The 16,342-nt window shown below is 53.5% G+C and overlaps 2 protein-coding genes across 2 annotated transcripts; one reads left to right on the top strand and one right to left on the bottom strand.

Annotated features, from left to right (window-relative positions):
* The first annotated feature begins 301 nt into the window (after positions 1-301).
* On the top strand, positions 302-12,912 carry CDC42EP1 (CDC42 effector protein 1). Its single transcript, XM_019544882.1, has 3 exons — positions 302-494; positions 4,929-6,048; positions 7,627-12,912. Exons 2-3 carry the CDS (start codon positions 5,613-5,615, stop codon positions 8,514-8,516), a joined length of 1,326 nt encoding a protein of 441 aa, XP_019400427.1. The 5' UTR covers positions 302-494; positions 4,929-5,612; the 3' UTR covers positions 8,517-12,912.
* Positions 12,913-13,819: 907 nt separating this feature from the next.
* LGALS2 (galectin 2) lies at positions 13,820-16,342 on the bottom strand. Its single transcript, XM_019544887.1, has 4 exons — positions 16,240-16,342; positions 15,787-15,869; positions 15,135-15,294; positions 13,820-14,025 (listed from the first exon to the last, which is right to left on the bottom strand). Exons 1-4 carry the CDS (start codon positions 16,243-16,245, stop codon positions 13,879-13,881), a joined length of 396 nt encoding a protein of 131 aa, XP_019400432.1. The 5' UTR covers positions 16,246-16,342; the 3' UTR covers positions 13,820-13,878.

Here is a 16,342-nt window from a genome sequence, read left to right on the forward strand (position 1 = left end):
ACAGCCAGCATGGTGCCCCATGGGCTGGGGGCCGTGGGCCCTCCCAATGTCCAGTTCTTGACATATAGGCACACATCTAGAAGGGCTTCCTTCAAGGCAGCTGTCTACAGGACAGCAACTGGCTGCTGACTTGAGAAGAAAGGGCAGCGCTGGGGTTGGGGGTGGAGATGGAGTTCCTGAAGTTTTCTTTCCTGGACAGTTGGAATAAATCTCTTTTTCTCTGGCCTCCTTTCCCAGACTTGATTGGTCAGCAACTGCGGAGACCCCACCCACATCCCCTCCCTGCTCCCTTCTCCCTCCCTTCACTGGCACCCCTGCTATGCACAGAAGCCAAAGAACAGCACGGGAAAGGGGTAGACAGCCAGGGAGAAGGGAACCGTGGGAAAAGGGGGTCACCTCCCCTTGGAGAGGCAATGCTGACAGCATTTCACTGAGAGCACAGAGAAATTTTGGAAGCTTCTGGGAATTCTTTGGGTGAAAATCTATATGAGAAGGTAAAAGCCTAAAGTTTAGACGTTGTATGTCTATCTGTGTATGTGGGTATGTGTGTGTGAAAGTTAAGCAGAGTAGAGAGAAGTGAGGGGGATGGAGAGTAAAGAGCGGGGTGAGCAGCTGAAAGAATTTTGGAAAAGAGGAGAGAAAGAAAAGGAAAAAAAGTGAATGGAGGAAATGGCAGAAGAAGGAGAAGCCAAGTAAATGTGGAAGGGGGAGAGGAAGGGGCACATGGAAGAAGAGAAAGCATGGAAAGACTCAAGGGAAGGAAAGGAGAGCAGGATGCAGAAGGAGATAGGGAAGAAGGGGTATGTGAGCGGCAGAGCTGGGGTGGAGTGGGGTTCCCCCACCGTCTTTTCCTCAGTGTGGACAGCCGTCTTTTCCCGCAGAGTCTGAGAGCCTTTGCTTTTTCTAACAAGAAAGGCAGTCGCACTGGGTGAGGGGCAGGGAAGAGATGCCCAAAAGGTGCTGTGTTTGGAATTCCAAACTCAACCTTAAAGTGTGTGTGGTTGGAAAACTCCCTATGTGATATATATAGAGCAGCAGGCAGATCCTGACTCGCTGTATCCTGGAGCCATGGCTCAGCGCACAGTCCCAGCATTTCTCCTGATGACAGAGTAGCCTCCGGGAGATGGAAGAGGCCCAGCTGGTCCCATCTAGCCCATTCCCCCAGACTCTCCCCTCATTTATGTAGTCTTCCCAGGCTTCATCCAGCCGGTTTCTAAATGACTGTGAGCAATGGGGCTTCTAACACTTCCTCTGGAAAACAGCTCCACGTCTGGCAGACCTCATGGCTAGGAAAGTTCTCCTAGGCACCAACCCAAATTTCCTGTTGCTTTTTCCCACCTCATCACTCCTCAGACCACCCTGAACACCTCTCTTCTCTCCCTCTGTGGAGTTTATCCTGCTGGGGCAGGAGCATAGTGAGGGAGGCTGATTTTGGCAACCCTGGCCAATGAGACATCTGGACTGTTTTTCCCCTTGCTGGTTTCTGCTCTTCCAGGAGAGAATAACGATCTGTTCCTGGTGAGAGAAGCCAGTTGGAAGCCAGTTCAACTCAGGGAGTGGGAAGGCTAGAGATGGGAAAGGGAGCTGCTCTGAATTGAATGAACAGTTGATTTTGTAAGGTCCCTTTAGGAAGAAAAGGAGAAAAAGAGGAAGGATTTGAGGAGGAGAGTTGGGAAAGAAGAAATGTGCTCAGGCATTGCAGTGGTAGAGTGGGAGAGATAGATGGTCTTGTTCTCTTCAAGCTATAGTTGACCCTTTGCCCAGCGAATCACGAGCTCCACTTGGAAGAAATAGCTGAACTCGATCTGTAGCTGAGAAGGGAGAGAGGGGAGGGGAGGGGAGAGCTGTGAGTGCCTGTGTTGACTTTGGGCACAGTTTGGTCGGAGACGCATCAGCAGGCGCTGAGAGCGGAATGAAGGGAAAGGGCAAAGTGGGAGATCAGAGAGAGGGATCAGGGCCTGCTGGAAACCTGCAACCCTACTTGGGCTTGGCATGAGGCTGGTTTGGCACTAGGCTCCTCAGCCACTGGGAAGGGCAGTGCCTGCTTGGCTAGAAGCTTCCAGGGGTGGTTGTGCTGGGGAGGTCCAAGCTCCAACTTCGGGCTAGTCTTCTTTGTGGTAGGGAGGGAGGGAAGGGATGAAGAGGAGAAAAGGCCCTGCTCTCCAATGATCATGTCAGCCAAGAAATGGGCTCCTAACCCAACCCCAGCTGAGACAGTCATTCTACCCACTTTCCCTCTTCTTCCTGAGCTATCTCCCTAGCAGTATTGCACGCCAAGCCATCTGGGCTCAGCCTGGTATGAAGAAAGGGAGGATCCTTTGTGTGGGATGAAACTAGGGGGTGGGCCATGTTCAGGCATGAGATGGGCCCCCAGCCACATACATGTCTTACAGTGATAGGGACAGGAATGCCATCTCAGGGGTCTGACTGCCCACACTATATGTGGGGCTCATTTCTTCCTGTGCCTGTGGGAGCTCAGCAAGGCTGCAAAAGGAGTGCAGGGCTTTGGCATAATGCCCTCGTCTCCCTACCTGGCTCTGGCCCTGGCCCAGCAAGGACAGACATGAGAGGGGTCATTCTGACATGTGTCAGACATGGCTGGAAGGACAGTGGTGAACCCACACAGTATATGCCACACGGCAGCAGTTTCTCACCCTTAGTCTTCCCCTGGGGGAAAGGATCCTGTGGATCCCTGTTAGAGACAGGACTGAAGGAGCCCCAACCCCAATACCCCACATGCCTGGCAAGTCTCGGGCTAACGTTCCTTCCAGCTCCTGGGGCAGCACAGGGCACTGGCAGCCAGGGCAATGGAGGCCAAAGCAAAACAGGCTTCCCCAGCCGTTCATGCTCCCCCGCCCCAGAGGAAATAGCCAATAGGTGCAATGGATTTCAATGGGAGTTTTGTTTTCCATTCGCCAGACTCTAACTCCTGGCAGATAAGAGGGGCCCGAAGTGAGCAAACATGGCTGGCTAGGTTAGGCAGGGACACGTGGCGCCAGCAGAGATGGTGGCTCACAGCCAGTGCTCCTGGAGCTTGGCTCTCCCTGGCACCTGCTTTCCCTCAAGGTGACCCACAGGCAGGGGTAGCACAGGGATGTGTGGTGGGGCAGGAAGCACAGAGGGGAAGGCTGTCAGGGAATGGCAGCAAGGCCACAGCCAAGATACAGGACCACAGAGCCAAGGCCCCTCAGGAATGCTGCTACCATGGCTCAATTATGGTGTTCCTCCTTGTGCTACTTCCCCAGCTCCCCACTACTGCTCTCTGCACCTTCATCCTCTCCATGCCTGCTTCACTGGCCCCAGCCCCTGCACATGCAGAAGTGGGGATTCCCCCTGCTCCATCACTGGAGGTCTTCAAGAGCAGGTTAGATAGACATCTTCCAGGGACTGGTCAGGCATGAATTGGGTTCAGCTGCTCTTGCCTTGGGGTAGGGATGGAGGAGATGACTTCTTAAGGACCCTTCCTACCCTATTCTCTATGACTCTGTGACGCTTCAGCTCTAAGGTCAGAACCTGTTGCTATGGCTGTAGGTATTCCAATCTCCAGCAAGCCTCTTGAGCCTGGTCCAGCTGCCTCTCCAGTTCAGTCCACAGAAGAGGCTGCATGCTCTGCCTCCAGCTCCTCCTGCTGGAGAGACCAGCTTGCCTCCTTCCTGCCTTGTCTAACATAAGACTTTGGGATGAGTCTCCCTGGTGAGAAGAATCCTTTCAGATGCCATCAGCCGTTGGCATAGTGACAATTCTGAATGCCCAACAGAAGCTGGGGCAGAGATGCTGGAGGCAAGAAGTGCTCAGCAGTGGAGCAACCTCTTCCTAAGTGCAACCCCTCACTGCAAACCTGATCTGATTGTCTAGCCTACTTCTTCCAGCTCTGCAAAGCAGGGCGCTGGCCCTGGTATGACAGGCACGCGGCCCAGCCTAGAGACTACTGGGCTGACCTTCACTTACCTGTTATATGCCTATCACTGTAATAGGTCTGTACACATTCATACCCTGTCAGAGGCCTAGGTTCCAGGCTTAGCTTTGCAAGTGGTTGCTTTTAGGACCTTTCCCTTTTACAGTCACTTCCCGAGTCTGTGCCTCAGTTTGTCTGTCTACAAAATGAGGGCAACACTATGTCCTTCTCCCACCAGAGCACTCATGTTTGGGATATGGGCATTTGCAAAGCACTTGCTGGTTCACAAGGAGAAGTCACCATAGAAATAAATATAGATTATTGGTTCTGTTTTCATATAGAGTCAGAGAATACTGATGTGAATGACAATAATGATGTACTTCCTCTTCCACCAATCCATGTTTCTGAGAAGGACCCTTTCCTCCGTGGCATCTCCTTTCTTGTTTGTAAGAGAAGGGTACCAGGGGCTGGATGAAGGTTTCCTCAGGCAAAAGATTCAGGGCTAGATTCAAGCAGAGGCTCAGAGGAGGGGTAAGGGACAGGAGAGGGATGGATTTGAGTATGGGGCTCCTGCAAAGGTGGAGGCATTTGTGCGGGTGAGGAGTCTCACTGGAGTGGTCAGCACATGGCTACGTCTTTGCACAGCCAGGAGCCTTTTTTTTTTTTTTTTTTTTTATATTAAAAACATTTTATTAGAAAAAGCTGTCACTATGAAACACAGGGCAGGAGTCAGCCTGAGTGTCTATGAGCCTTAGGGACAGGTTTCAGGTTCAGGTGTGAGGTGCTGGCGGATGCAGGTCCCTAGGAGCACCAAGTGAGTTCTGTAGGAGGTAGGGTCAGGCACAGGGTAGGAGTGGGGCTGGGCACTGGTTCAGGGTGTCACTTCCACTTCCCCTGGCCTATGCATTGACATTGGCCATCCTAGACAGAAATCCCAGCCCAGCTGAGCATCATGAAGGACTGCTTTCTTGACAGCAGCCCAGTCAGAAAATCCTATCTCAGGGCTTCACCTACCCTTGTGTGTCTTTTGTAGGCCATCTTGCCTTGGAATCAAGAAGGTCACTCTGAAAGCTCCTCTTTTGACACCTTGGACTTGCTGCCCCATCTTGTGAACCAGCTCCTACACTCGAGGGAGGAGGAGGAGGTGGAAGGAACGGAGAAGACAGAGGACAATGGATTAACATTAATTCTTCAGCTTTGCTCACTTCTAGCCAGATGGAGCTGTGACCGCAGTAACCAGTGACATCAGATTCCTCCAAGATACAATCACCCCAGCTTTTCTATCCTACCAGCCTGGTTGGGGAAAAGCAAGACTGCCCTCCCAGCACTTCTTAGGGCCCTTCCTGAAGAGACCAGAGGTAGAGATGAGGATCCAGAGGCTTTTACGCAGTAGAAAAAGCTGCCAAGAACAAGTTGGTTAAGCCAAGGCTCCTTGGCAGTTTAATGAGAGTAGTGTGCAGCAGGAACCCTGAAGGACTGAGGCACGGGAGGAAAGACAAGCACACACTCCTCAACAGCTGATCTGAGGCAAGCGTGTCCTCATTGCCAAAGGGCTTGAGAGGCTGCATTGTGAGAATCACCCCAACCTGGCCCACAGGACTCAAGTGATGGGAGTCATGGGAGTCTGACAGCCCACTGCAACCCCTCTGGGATCTGTCCCCTCCCCACTGAAGGCTGGTTTCCTGGGAGGAGGTGTTGGGTAACAACGGGGTGCGATATGAGCCTCGGGAAGTTACCGGTGATTAGCTGGGTGTCAGGCTCCCATGGCAAGCGCCGGCTGAAGTCAGAGCTGACTTCAGACATGATCAGCCCGCCCCTGGGGGATTTCCGGCATACCATGCATGTGGGACGTGGTGGGGATGTCTTTGGGGACACCTCCTTCCTCAGCAACCATGGCGGCACTGACACACCCAAAGGCAACAGCTTCTTTGCCCGGACACTGCGACATGTGCGGAGGACACCACTGAGGAACCGGGGCAGTGGGGGCAAGACTGAGGCCTCCCCTGCCCCCCCGGACATCTCACCTATCATCAAGAATGCTGTGTCACTGCCGCAGCTCAACGAGGGGACATATGGGGACGGCGATGGCCTCATAGGGAAGTATGCCTTCACGAGCTCCCCCAACAGCCTCTCAGAGACACACCGTGCCTATGGTGAGTAGTCCTAGGAGCAAAGCAGGGCCTTAGAAACCTCTGTTTGCAGATGTGTCAGGGATTATCAGGCAAACAGTTTTCTTATATTCTGCCTCAGTTTCCCTCTCTGTGTCTTGGAAATAAGAGCGCCCACCTTTCAGCTCTCTGGATGGGAAGGACTGCTTAGGAGCTGCATGTGAGCCAGGGAAGCCCCAGTGAATCACAAGATGAACTTCTTCTGCAATAGCCTCTCACCCAGCACCCAGCTTTACCTGCCCTGACTTTGGTTAAACAGGGAATTGGGCCCTGCTAGGCTCAAGCCACGAGAGTGGATATGGAAGGCTTCCCCCTTCACCCAGCAGCTCTGACCCAGTGCCAAGTAGCAGTCACCCAAGAGAGTTCTCCTCCAGTGATGGGGAATGATGGGGAGAGAGGGGTTTCCAACTGGGTCTAGGCTGGGGGGCCTCGCTGCCCCCTTGGCTGGCTCAGGGAGAGAACAGGGATAGGAGACTGCCTTCCCCTCCAGCACAGGTCCTTTCATTGGGATGGCAGAGCCCCCTGGCAAGGACAGTGTCCTGCTGCTGGGCCTGCTCTTGCCTCAGGCAATAAAAGCCAAGGGGGCATTTAGTGGGTTTTACTCCAGGCTGTCCATTAGGCAACCAGCAAACTTCTCCCAGAACAGCCTGACCGTCCACACCCTACCGCAGCTCTGCCAATGCCTCTTGCTGCCAACCTGACCCAACTCTGACTATTCTAGTCCCAGCCCCCTCCATGCTGCCCTGCCAATGTCCCCGAGCCCTGGCTATTGTCTGAGCAAGAAGCCTGGGTGGTGACGTGGGGCCTGCTGCTTTTAGCACAAAGGTTGCTTTCTTGGAACTGCATCCCCCAGCTCAGCATTTCCAGGCGTGGTAACGTGCGGGGCAGGAGGAACAATGGCATAACGCGCCAGGCAGTGGGAACAATGGAAGAGCGACAGGTCTGGGTGGGACGGGAGGAGTCAGGGCCGGTTCTGGAGCCTGAGCTGAGTCTGCCGCAGCCTGTTGCTGCACAGCTGCAGCTTCCAGGACGTGGCTGCTCCTCTACTGTGGCACAGGCCAAGGTGGCTGTGGAGCAATGCTGCCACCTGCCGGACAACGGTTGTGCCACAGTGACACTGGGACCCCAGGCTGGTTGGCCCATAAACATCCCAGCTCTCTGCTGAGACCTGTCCCAGCTCTGAGCCCCCATCTCTGCTGGGCTGTGGGAGCCAAGTGCAGACCAGTCCTTAAATGCTGTGGCATGAGCCTGCTTTCCCCAGTCAATGTGTCATGTCATACATTCCTCATTTTTGTTAGTAGGGGTCATTCTTCCCCGGTACAGACTGGCCAACAAATGGTGAAATTGGTCCTAGTTTTCCAAACAGGCTGCTCCACAGGGGTGACCCTCGTCCCAGTATAGCCCCATGGACTTGCACATCACTGTCTCCTCCAGTTCATATATGAAGTCCTTGGTTCATCTCAGCCCCCTCGTACACTAACCGTCTCCCTCTCCTTTGGACCCAGCTGGCTCTCGCACAGTGCCACAGGCATCCGTCCCACTAAGGTTTTGTTGTCCTTCCAGGGCTGGAGTCCGGGTTCTGCACCATCCCTCGCGTCCCTCGCTCGGAGAAGACCCAAGACAACTCTTTCCCCGTGGAACCGGAGCTCACACGCTCAGACTCCCTGCTGTCCTTCCGGCTGGACCTCGGGCCTTCCCTCATGAGCGAGCTCTTCCATGTCATCAGCTTCTCAGAAGCTGACAGCAAGAGGCAGGAAACAGAGGAAGACTGTGGCCTGGCCAGAGGCTGGGCTGCATCACCCCTCCACCTGCATGGTGAAGGGACTGAAGATGCGCTTCCTCAGGGATTGGGGGTGCCCCACACTGACCATATAGATGGCAACACATCACCAAGCCTCTGGGGCCCCTCCAGGCAGGAGGGCAGCCTCTCAGAGGCAAGCTCACCATTGGGACTCTCCGTGTGCGCTAATGGAGAGGCCCACGCCATCCAACATGCTGAGGAAGGGCCTGCCTATGCAGGAGGACAGAACCAGAGTCCTGGATGGGAGTCAGAGCCCTCTGAGGGTGCAGGAGGACCATCGAGAGAGATCCCACAGCAGGGGCACCAGCATGACTGCAGCATGGGGGCTGGAGAATTCAACCAGGCAGCCCAAATGTTGGCTTGCCACTATGGGGGGACAAGCACCCACCGCAGCCTGGAGGAGGAGGAGGATCCCCGGGTGGTGAGAACTCAGGCATCGTGGGAGAGCCCAAGCAGCAGCTACTGGCAGGTGAAGGCAGCAGTGGAGAGGTGCTCCCCCAAGGCAGCATGGAGCCAGGGAGAGGAGGAGGTTGAGGAAGAGGAGGTCGAGCTCTCGAGCATGCAGGAGGGGGATACTGTCACCGGCGAGGGCTGCAGTGACTCCTTTGAGTATACCAATGAGGAGGAGGAAGATGATGAAGTCAAGGTCTGAATAGTCACAGCGTCCCAGGGTCTTGGAATGCCCTTCCTCTTTCGGAAAGATGCAAACTCTTTCGGGGCCAGCAGCCCTCATGAGCTGACACCAGACTGCCAGGTGAACTCATGATAGAGTCACGTTTCTTTGGAGTTGTGCAGGGCTGGGATGGGTGGGTGGGGGAGAGGGGGCAGGAGGAATCTGGTGACCCTAAGAGCTCCTAGGGCAAAGGTTTCCTAGGGATGGAGGCAGGGAGAACAGATGGGCAGGAACGTAATGACAGATGCCTGGGCAGGAGCATGAGCCCAGGGGGGTATTTAAGCAGGGGGTGTTGGACTGGAACTAGGGGGCACCTCACCCTCCTGCCCCATCGGCCCCACCCCCTCCTCCCACAGCCTGCGACATGCTTGCAATGGCTCTGGCAAAGAAAGGGTGGTGGCACAAAGCCAGTGACTCTCTGCTGCTGGGAGAGATGTCACCTCCTTCCTGTGCTGCCACTTCCCAGGATGCCATACTGGCCAGTTAGGCCTCTGCAGGTGGGCTCTGCCTTCCCCAGGGAGCTGGTGGTGTCCAGGGCTGCTGTGAGGTGATCAGGAATCACACACACTCCTTTTCCTCACACCGCCATTATCGTCAGAAGCCAGGCACCAGCCAAAGGGGCCGGCAAAGGAATTGTCCTGAAAAATCAAAGAAAGCCCAAGCCCCCAACAAGAAAATGACCAAGTGACTCCAGAGGGAAGTGGGGATTAAACCAAGAGCAGATCAGAAGGAGAGACAGGGCCTGCTCCCCTGTACAGCCACAGCTTTTGGCCTGGGGCCAGCACATTCCCTGAAATATGGCAGTCAGGAAAGACCTCAGAGTCACCATACTGATACAAAGCGAATCAGGAGGCTGCCTTTCTCCAGGGCCGGGGCTGTCTGCCTTTGCACTTCTCCCAGTCCAAAGAGCAAAATCCTGGGCCTGGGAACTGAGCCCAGTTCTGCCATGCAGAACTACAGAGCTCCGTCTCCAGGGTGCTGGGTTGAACTCACATTGCTTTAGCCCTCTCCAGCCCTGCTGATGTCACTTCGGACCCAACCCCATGAGGGAAGGCAATCCAGTTCTTATGGGTCTACACCCAGAGCTCCTCCCATGTGGGCTCTCCAGTCCCGTCCTTGCTCTTCGCAGAACTGGGCAGGAATCCAGTGCTGGGTTTTCTCCTCCTCCTAGGGGTTGCCCCAGTCCATTTCAGAGGACAGAAATCTAGTTCCAGTTCCTCTCCTTCACCCATTGTCCTCCCATCTGATTCAACGCCTGCATATGCCATTGCCTTAGACAGTGGGACCCCTGGGTAGGATCCTTCTTGTGCCCAGCAGAAATCTCCCACCCTATTGCCATCCTTGCTTGATCTGCTGCTCAGAAGGAAGGGCAGACATGTCCCATCTCCTAGATGCAAGCTAAAATCTGGCCACAGGCCCAGCTACTGCACTGTGCAGATTTTGAGAGGAGCTCCTAACCCCTCATCCCATCATGGCAATCCCTGTTCCTGTTGCACTGTCTTCAGGGAGATGCTCAGAGCAGTGACATGGGAGCTCAGTGAGGGGGATATGCAGACATCAGTGGCTTTGGGGCAGAATTCAGTACAGCTAGGGTAAAGCATGCCATGGCCCTGATCAGGGGCATGAACGAGACCTGCAGAGCAGCTGCATCATGTACTGCATCTGACACACACAGAAATCAGGAGGAGCTGCCTTCTCAGGTCATGCCTTTTCCCTCCTCCCGATTCTGTCCTCCAGGACAGCCCCATCTAGCATAATCTTCAGGACTTTGCCTCCTTCAGAACAACCCCAGTATCACTAACCCTAAGCTTTCAAAATCAGGCCTCAGCACCCCTTCCCCAAAGCATCATAAGATCAGCTTAACAATGAGGAGGTTTTACAATCACTCGATGGGGAGTAATCTTCATTCATCTCCTGGTTCTGGACACTTGAGGGGTTGGTCCCCTTTCAAGGTTTTCCCCTCAGCCAAGGACAGCTAGGAACTATCATCTTTGGTTTCAAAGCAGCTGAGCTTCTTGGGTTCCCCCTGAATCTGGTGGCTGGGATGCTACAGGAAAATACCAACTATTGTGAGAATTGCTATAAAACCACCAGAGCTGGCCACACTACAACCCAGGTAATCAGGTTTAAGCAATGAGATGCCAGGGTCCCTGACCCCACACTGTCCCCACCCATTCCCTAGCATGAGGGACATCCTCTTAAATGTAATATGCCCTTGCACTGCCCTCCCTCCCCCCCCCCCACATACACACACTTAGAACAAGAAGATTTTCTCTTTGCTACAGTGACCAGTTTAGCCAGTTGAAATCTGGGCTGTCTTGGTCCTTCCATCTGCCCCAGGGACTCCCTCCCACCTCCCCTTCTCCCCCTGCCTCTCCCTCCCCACCATGCTTTTTTGGTGTCCCTTCTTCCCAGGGTGGCTGGTCCCCCTGCTCCTGGTGTCCCCAGCTGGGCATCTCCGTTGTTGCGATGTGGCCTCTTTGGAACGAGCCACTCCCCACACAGTCCCGCGTGCTAAGTCACTCGCACAGAGAAGCCTTTGTGCCCAGGCATGGAGCAGACATGATTGGGGGGTGAGGTAATTTCACTGTCCTGCACAGCACAGCCGTTGTTCTTCCCAGGGATCAGGAGGCAGTGACTGGAGAGAGCCATTCCCACACTTCCACTGCCCAGTCACTCGGGGCCCTGTTTCCATTAGGAAGCACTCGAGAGTATAATGGACAGACTGCAACATGCATGCATGTGTAGGAGAGTCCTGGCAGACCACAGTCCACTGCCCCTTCCCATACAGGTCCTCAGGGGTCACAGCCAGCTGATCTCATCCAGCCCCCTCAGCCACATGCCATGCAGCTGTTCAGCCTTTCCATCGCAGCCCTGCCGGGGGTGGGGGTGCTGTCCCAAGGAGACCGGCCTCTGTGCCGGGGCTCGGTCTGCAGAGACAGATAGGGCCTGCTGTTCAGAAATGCTGACAGGCCCTAACACCAGCTGAAGTCCCTGGCAGCTGTAAAGGTTGCCCGCTCCTTGTTCCATCACACGCTAGTCCCAGGGTCTCTCTCAGGATGGTCCCTTCTCCCTGCTCTTTTTGGATTGTAACATAAGCTCCAAGCCAAAGATCTGACCCCCAGGACTATCCCCTCTGTCTCCACGCTGTACCCTGTGCACTTATTATTCTTATTAAAGCCATTTTTTATACTAACTTCTCCCCGGGTGGTTCTTCCCCACCCCCTGCAGTTTCCCACCCATCTATTCCTTCATGCTCTGCCTTGAGGGGGCTTCTCCCACAGCCAGTGCCCCTCAAGTCCTAGCCAACCCCCCTTCCATCTCTCTACCTTGTTTTTATCTGCACTTCCAGTCCCAGGAAGACAGGATTTGCTCCTTGCTGTCAGATCACTGGACCATCCAGTCCAGTATCCTGCCTTCAGCTGTGGCTTACCCCATCCAAAAAAATTATCCATGCAGGGTGACAGGCCATGCTAAAGCTGGCCCTGCAATAACCCAGGTAATCAGGTTTAAGCAATGAGGTATCAGGGTCCCTCCTTCCTCACTGGCTGCACCCATTCCCTAGCATGAGGGTCCTTCTTGACCCTGAAATATTGCTCTGGTTGCCCTTCTCATAACCAGCGTGGCTACAGATGTGACCATCAACCATAAAACCACCCATCCTTTTAAAGGCAAACAGGACTCGTAGTAGAGATGATATCTTTTATTAGACCAACAAGATTTTTGTAAAAAAATAAAAGACATCATCTCTACTACGAGTCCCGGCTGCCTTTTCCTCTAGACCAATATGGCTACAACCTGGATAACCAGCCTTTTAAAGCACTCAGTCCTAGCATTTGATTTGGTGCACTCCCACAGCAGTAAGCCCCACAGGCAGATGATACATTTTATGGGGGGTTTGTTCTGCATTGAGCAGCCATTCATTTTCTCAGGCAAGCTCTCTCAGAGGCAGGAAGGAATGAGCAACATATGCTTTTCCCCCTGTTGGAGTCTTTCTAAATAGCAATCCCTTCAGTGCTTCCCGGTTAAATTACTCTGACATTTGCCATTTTTCATCATCTGTAATTCCTGCTCAGTGCTCAAACCACAGGAATTGCCTGCCGTTCAGAGCTCCATCTCGTCCAACCATCTACAAACTGGCTGTTCCCAAAACCACTTCAAGGCTGGTGAGGAAGTCCCCTTCCAGCATGTGGAAGTCTAGTTTCTTGTCTTCCCCATGACAGGACTCTTCCCAGTCTAATGTTTTCGGGGATAGGGAAAAGATCATGCCCTGCTGGTCTCAAAGACTTTTCCCGTTCCACAATTCCTTCAGCTTCACCATCCTGGATTTTTAAGAACATAACTAACCCATAAAGCTCCCAGTGAGTTTCTGCTATTCTCTCTCTGGCATGTGTCACTTTTTAACTAGAGTGGTTGTATAAGACATTAGGTAAATGACTGTTGCTATCAGGCCACCCACTGCCTACCTTGTGTGTGAAGGAGGCAAGGTGAAAGAAGCTTTGCTCCCCAGCTGTGCCCAAGGGCCCCTACCCCTCTCTGTTCTACTGTAAATGAGATAAGACAGGGGAAGGTCTCTGTAATGGATAACCTGGCTGGAATTTCCTGGCAGATAAGCGAGGCAGTGATAAGAGGCAGGATGAGCTTCCTTATCTCTTGCTGGCACACACCTATGCAGCTGCAAACCCTGCCCAATACCTGTGCCTGGTGCTACCAGGAGGAAGGGCAAACCATCTCTCACCCAGACAAATGATGAACAGCTGGTGGGGAAGGGTCACGGTCAATAATGGCTTCCCTGGTGGTACCATCACTGTGCTTTCCCTGCACTACTCGTGCCCCTCCCAAACAAAGGGCCAGGGCTTTCTGCTGGTACTAGACATATTGGCCACCCTCCCACCAACCTCAGACCTGGCACTTCCCCTTGCACTGCGCCATCAGTTCACCTCTGCCAGGTGGAAGTGTATCCTTGCACTATGAGAGATTGATTTCCCTCCACTGCACTCTCAGGCCTAAGAACTCTGCTCCCTACCAGTACACCCCAGCAAGGTGCTCTCTTGTGGTGCCAGGGCTGGAGAAATCTCCATCCCGCTCTGCTAATTACATCCCCCTGTGCCTAGAGGAGATGTTTTACCCACAGAAGAGAACATCTGCTTCTGCCCCAAGACTAAGAGGGCCCACTTTGGGGTGCTCACTGTAAAACCCAGGAGTCCAGCCAAGTATATGAACCCACAGCCTCTCCTCAGGTGCCTAGATGTCAGAATTAAGAACTTCACAGGACCACAGAGTGGTTAGGAAGTGATGGTCTCTCAAAAGAGACATTTATTAAGCAAGACTGTGGCACCCATCAATCTTGTTTGAAGGAGGTGACCCTGAACCCACCCTTCACACTCAGGTAGGAAATCTTTTCATAATCGTGTCGGTTGGGGAACTCCAGCTCATGCCCACCTGGCAGCTTCACCTGGAACTTGTCTCCCAGGAAGTGGATAAGAATCTGTGAAAAGATAAAGGGAACAGGGGAAAGGCCAGGAAGTGGGAGTGTGATTAGCACCACCATCCAACAACTGGATGCAGACATCATGGACCAGTCCCCAGGGCAAAGGCACAATGGACCCAACCCTAGTAGCCTTCACCAAGGTGCTGGGAGCTGAAGTCCCCTTGCAGGGTTGGGGATGAAGGGACTAGATTGTGTATGGAAGCTAAGCTCTTGCCTTTACTAGGAATCCAAGAGCAAAATATCCCTGCTGTTGCTAAAATAGGGTCAGCTGCTCTGGAGGGTACCAGTGTTAGGAGCCTAAGTGTAGACCACAATCCAGTAGCCACCTCTGTTTCTAAACACTGTTTTGCTTAGACCTATTTGAGGGGAGCAGGGCACCCCACTGAACCTTGTCTCTACCAGCTTTCCCATTGGTACAGACCGCACAGGACCTGTCCTGGGAATAGCAACAATGAGGAAATTGCATCCAGAGCCATACACGCAGCCTGAGAGGACCAGTGAGCTCTTTATAGAGCAATAAAGAACTAACATTGGTAAACTAACATGGCACTTCAATCCTCACCCTTCTCCTTGACCCAGACAAAGCACTGAGGGCAACACATGAAAACCCATTTCTAAACCAAGAAGTAACATAATTATGGCTAACATGCACACATTCTAAAAGGCGAGTGCCTGCTGCAGGAAAAGGAATTAGTAGAGGGAAGTTAGAGACAGATAAGGTTTGTGGGGCAGGAGAGAAGGCTGGTGGTAGCTGGGAGGAAGGAACAAGGTGTATGCTGCAAGGCTTGCCCCTCTCCCTGCAGAGATGTGATCACCTGCAGAGCCATGGCACAGGGCACCAGGGACCCCAGGGCAGATCACAGGCCAGATTCCAGAGGGAGCCCCCCAGTGTGGACAGAAACAGAGGCATCCAGTGGAGAAAGAGCAAGGCCTGTGGGAACTGGAACTCTGAGCAGGAAAGGAGCTTAGGAGGAGGGTTTTGGGGGACGCTGACACAGAGAAACTGCCCCTGAAGGTGCCAGCTGTGCTGTGCAGAAGTGGGATAGAGAAGTGGAGTTGCCTGCCCAGTCACTGCTCCTACATCTAGGTCCTGTCTGCACTCTCACCTTGACTTCCGAGCCCTTGGAGAATGGTATGTGGTGCTCACGGTATTCCTCCTGCCAGTGGTTAGAGCATCTGGAGTTGCAGACAATGACAGATTCATCGAAGCGGGGGTTGAAATGCAGGGCCAAGTCACTGGAACTTTTGCCAATGTTAAATTCAAATCTGTGGGAGAGGGAAATTAGAAACCCAAGACGGTTTGCAGGGGCTGCTCGACTAGCACCCCCCTCAAGAGGAGAGGGGTGGATCTCATTGTACCCACCCCTCATGCTGTGCCCTCCATGGCCAGGGATAGGGACACACCCTTTCAGCTTTGGTCTGAACAAGACTTTCAAGGGAGGAAAGCCAGCTGGGCAGATCCAGCACCAGACTGAGACTCAGGAAATGTGGGTTTAATTCCCAGTTCTGCCCAAGACCCCGTGTGTGATACAACAACAGCTATATTGCCCTATCTGTGGCTCTGTTCCCCACCTGAGAAAGAGGTGAGGGTGGTCCTCACATCCTATGGGAATGGGAGTCCTGATAAGCATCAGGAAGACCTAAGGCTTAATTCTCCAGTCAAAAAGTAGGCACTCCCCCCACACAGGGAAATCAAGGCACTGCCCCCCTCCTGCCACCACAAGCCCTACTCATCTGACACAGCCATCTTGTGCTCACCTGTCAGTGTCATCAGAGATCTTGCCTTTTACCTTCAGGACCTCCCCAGGCTTCACATCCAGGTTGACAATTTCAAACTTCTCCTGTGGAAGAGAGAGCAAATCTCATGAGACTCCTTGAGACAGCCACTGTCCCCCATCGTGAAAGGGAATCCACCAAGACTGAAGTTCAGGAGGTCCATCTTGTCCTGTGACATGAGCTGGGAAAGGGCTCACATCCTTCCCAGGTGCCACCTCATGGCCTTGCCCCCTTCACACCAACACAGCAGTGCCTCGGATCCTTGCTTGGCCAAGGCAACACGGTAGTTCTGGGCAGGGGGTGAGTAAAAAAGTGAAAAAACGCATGAGAGAAGGCAGAGAAAACTCAAGAGCAGAAGAGGCAAGAGAGAGAGGCCCTGAGTGAGGAGAGGAAAGCGCTCAGTGCCTGACAGAGGGGAGATGTGGCACTCCTTACAGACATTTTCTTTGGTGGGGAGGCAAGATACAGCCTGGAGCTGCTGGCAGTCCAGAATGTATATGCCTCACCCAGGGGATCATAGACCTCAGCTTCCCCAAGC

Source organism: Crocodylus porosus, unplaced genomic scaffold (assembly GCF_001723895.1).
Source record: "Crocodylus porosus isolate Cpor-Errol unplaced genomic scaffold, CroPor_comp1, whole genome shotgun sequence".
Taxonomy (NCBI): Eukaryota; Metazoa; Chordata; order Crocodylia; family Crocodylidae; genus Crocodylus; species Crocodylus porosus.

Coding starts and splice junctions, on each gene's coding strand:
- LGALS2 (XM_019544887.1), bottom strand. Junction 15,295..15,786: donor ATCTCTGATGACACTGACAG/GTGAGCACAAGA, acceptor CCTCTCCCACAG/ATTTGAATTTAACATTGGCA. Junction 14,026..15,134: donor CCAAGGGCTCGGAAGTCAAG/GTGAGAGTGCAG, acceptor ATCTTTTCACAG/ATTCTTATCCACTTCCTGGG.
- CDC42EP1 (XM_019544882.1), top strand. CDS start 5,613: ATGAGCCTCGGGAAGTTACCGGTGATTAGCTGGGTGTCAGGCTCCCAT. Junction 6,049..7,626: donor AGAGACACACCGTGCCTATG/GTGAGTAGTCCT, acceptor TTGTCCTTCCAG/GGCTGGAGTCCGGGTTCTGC.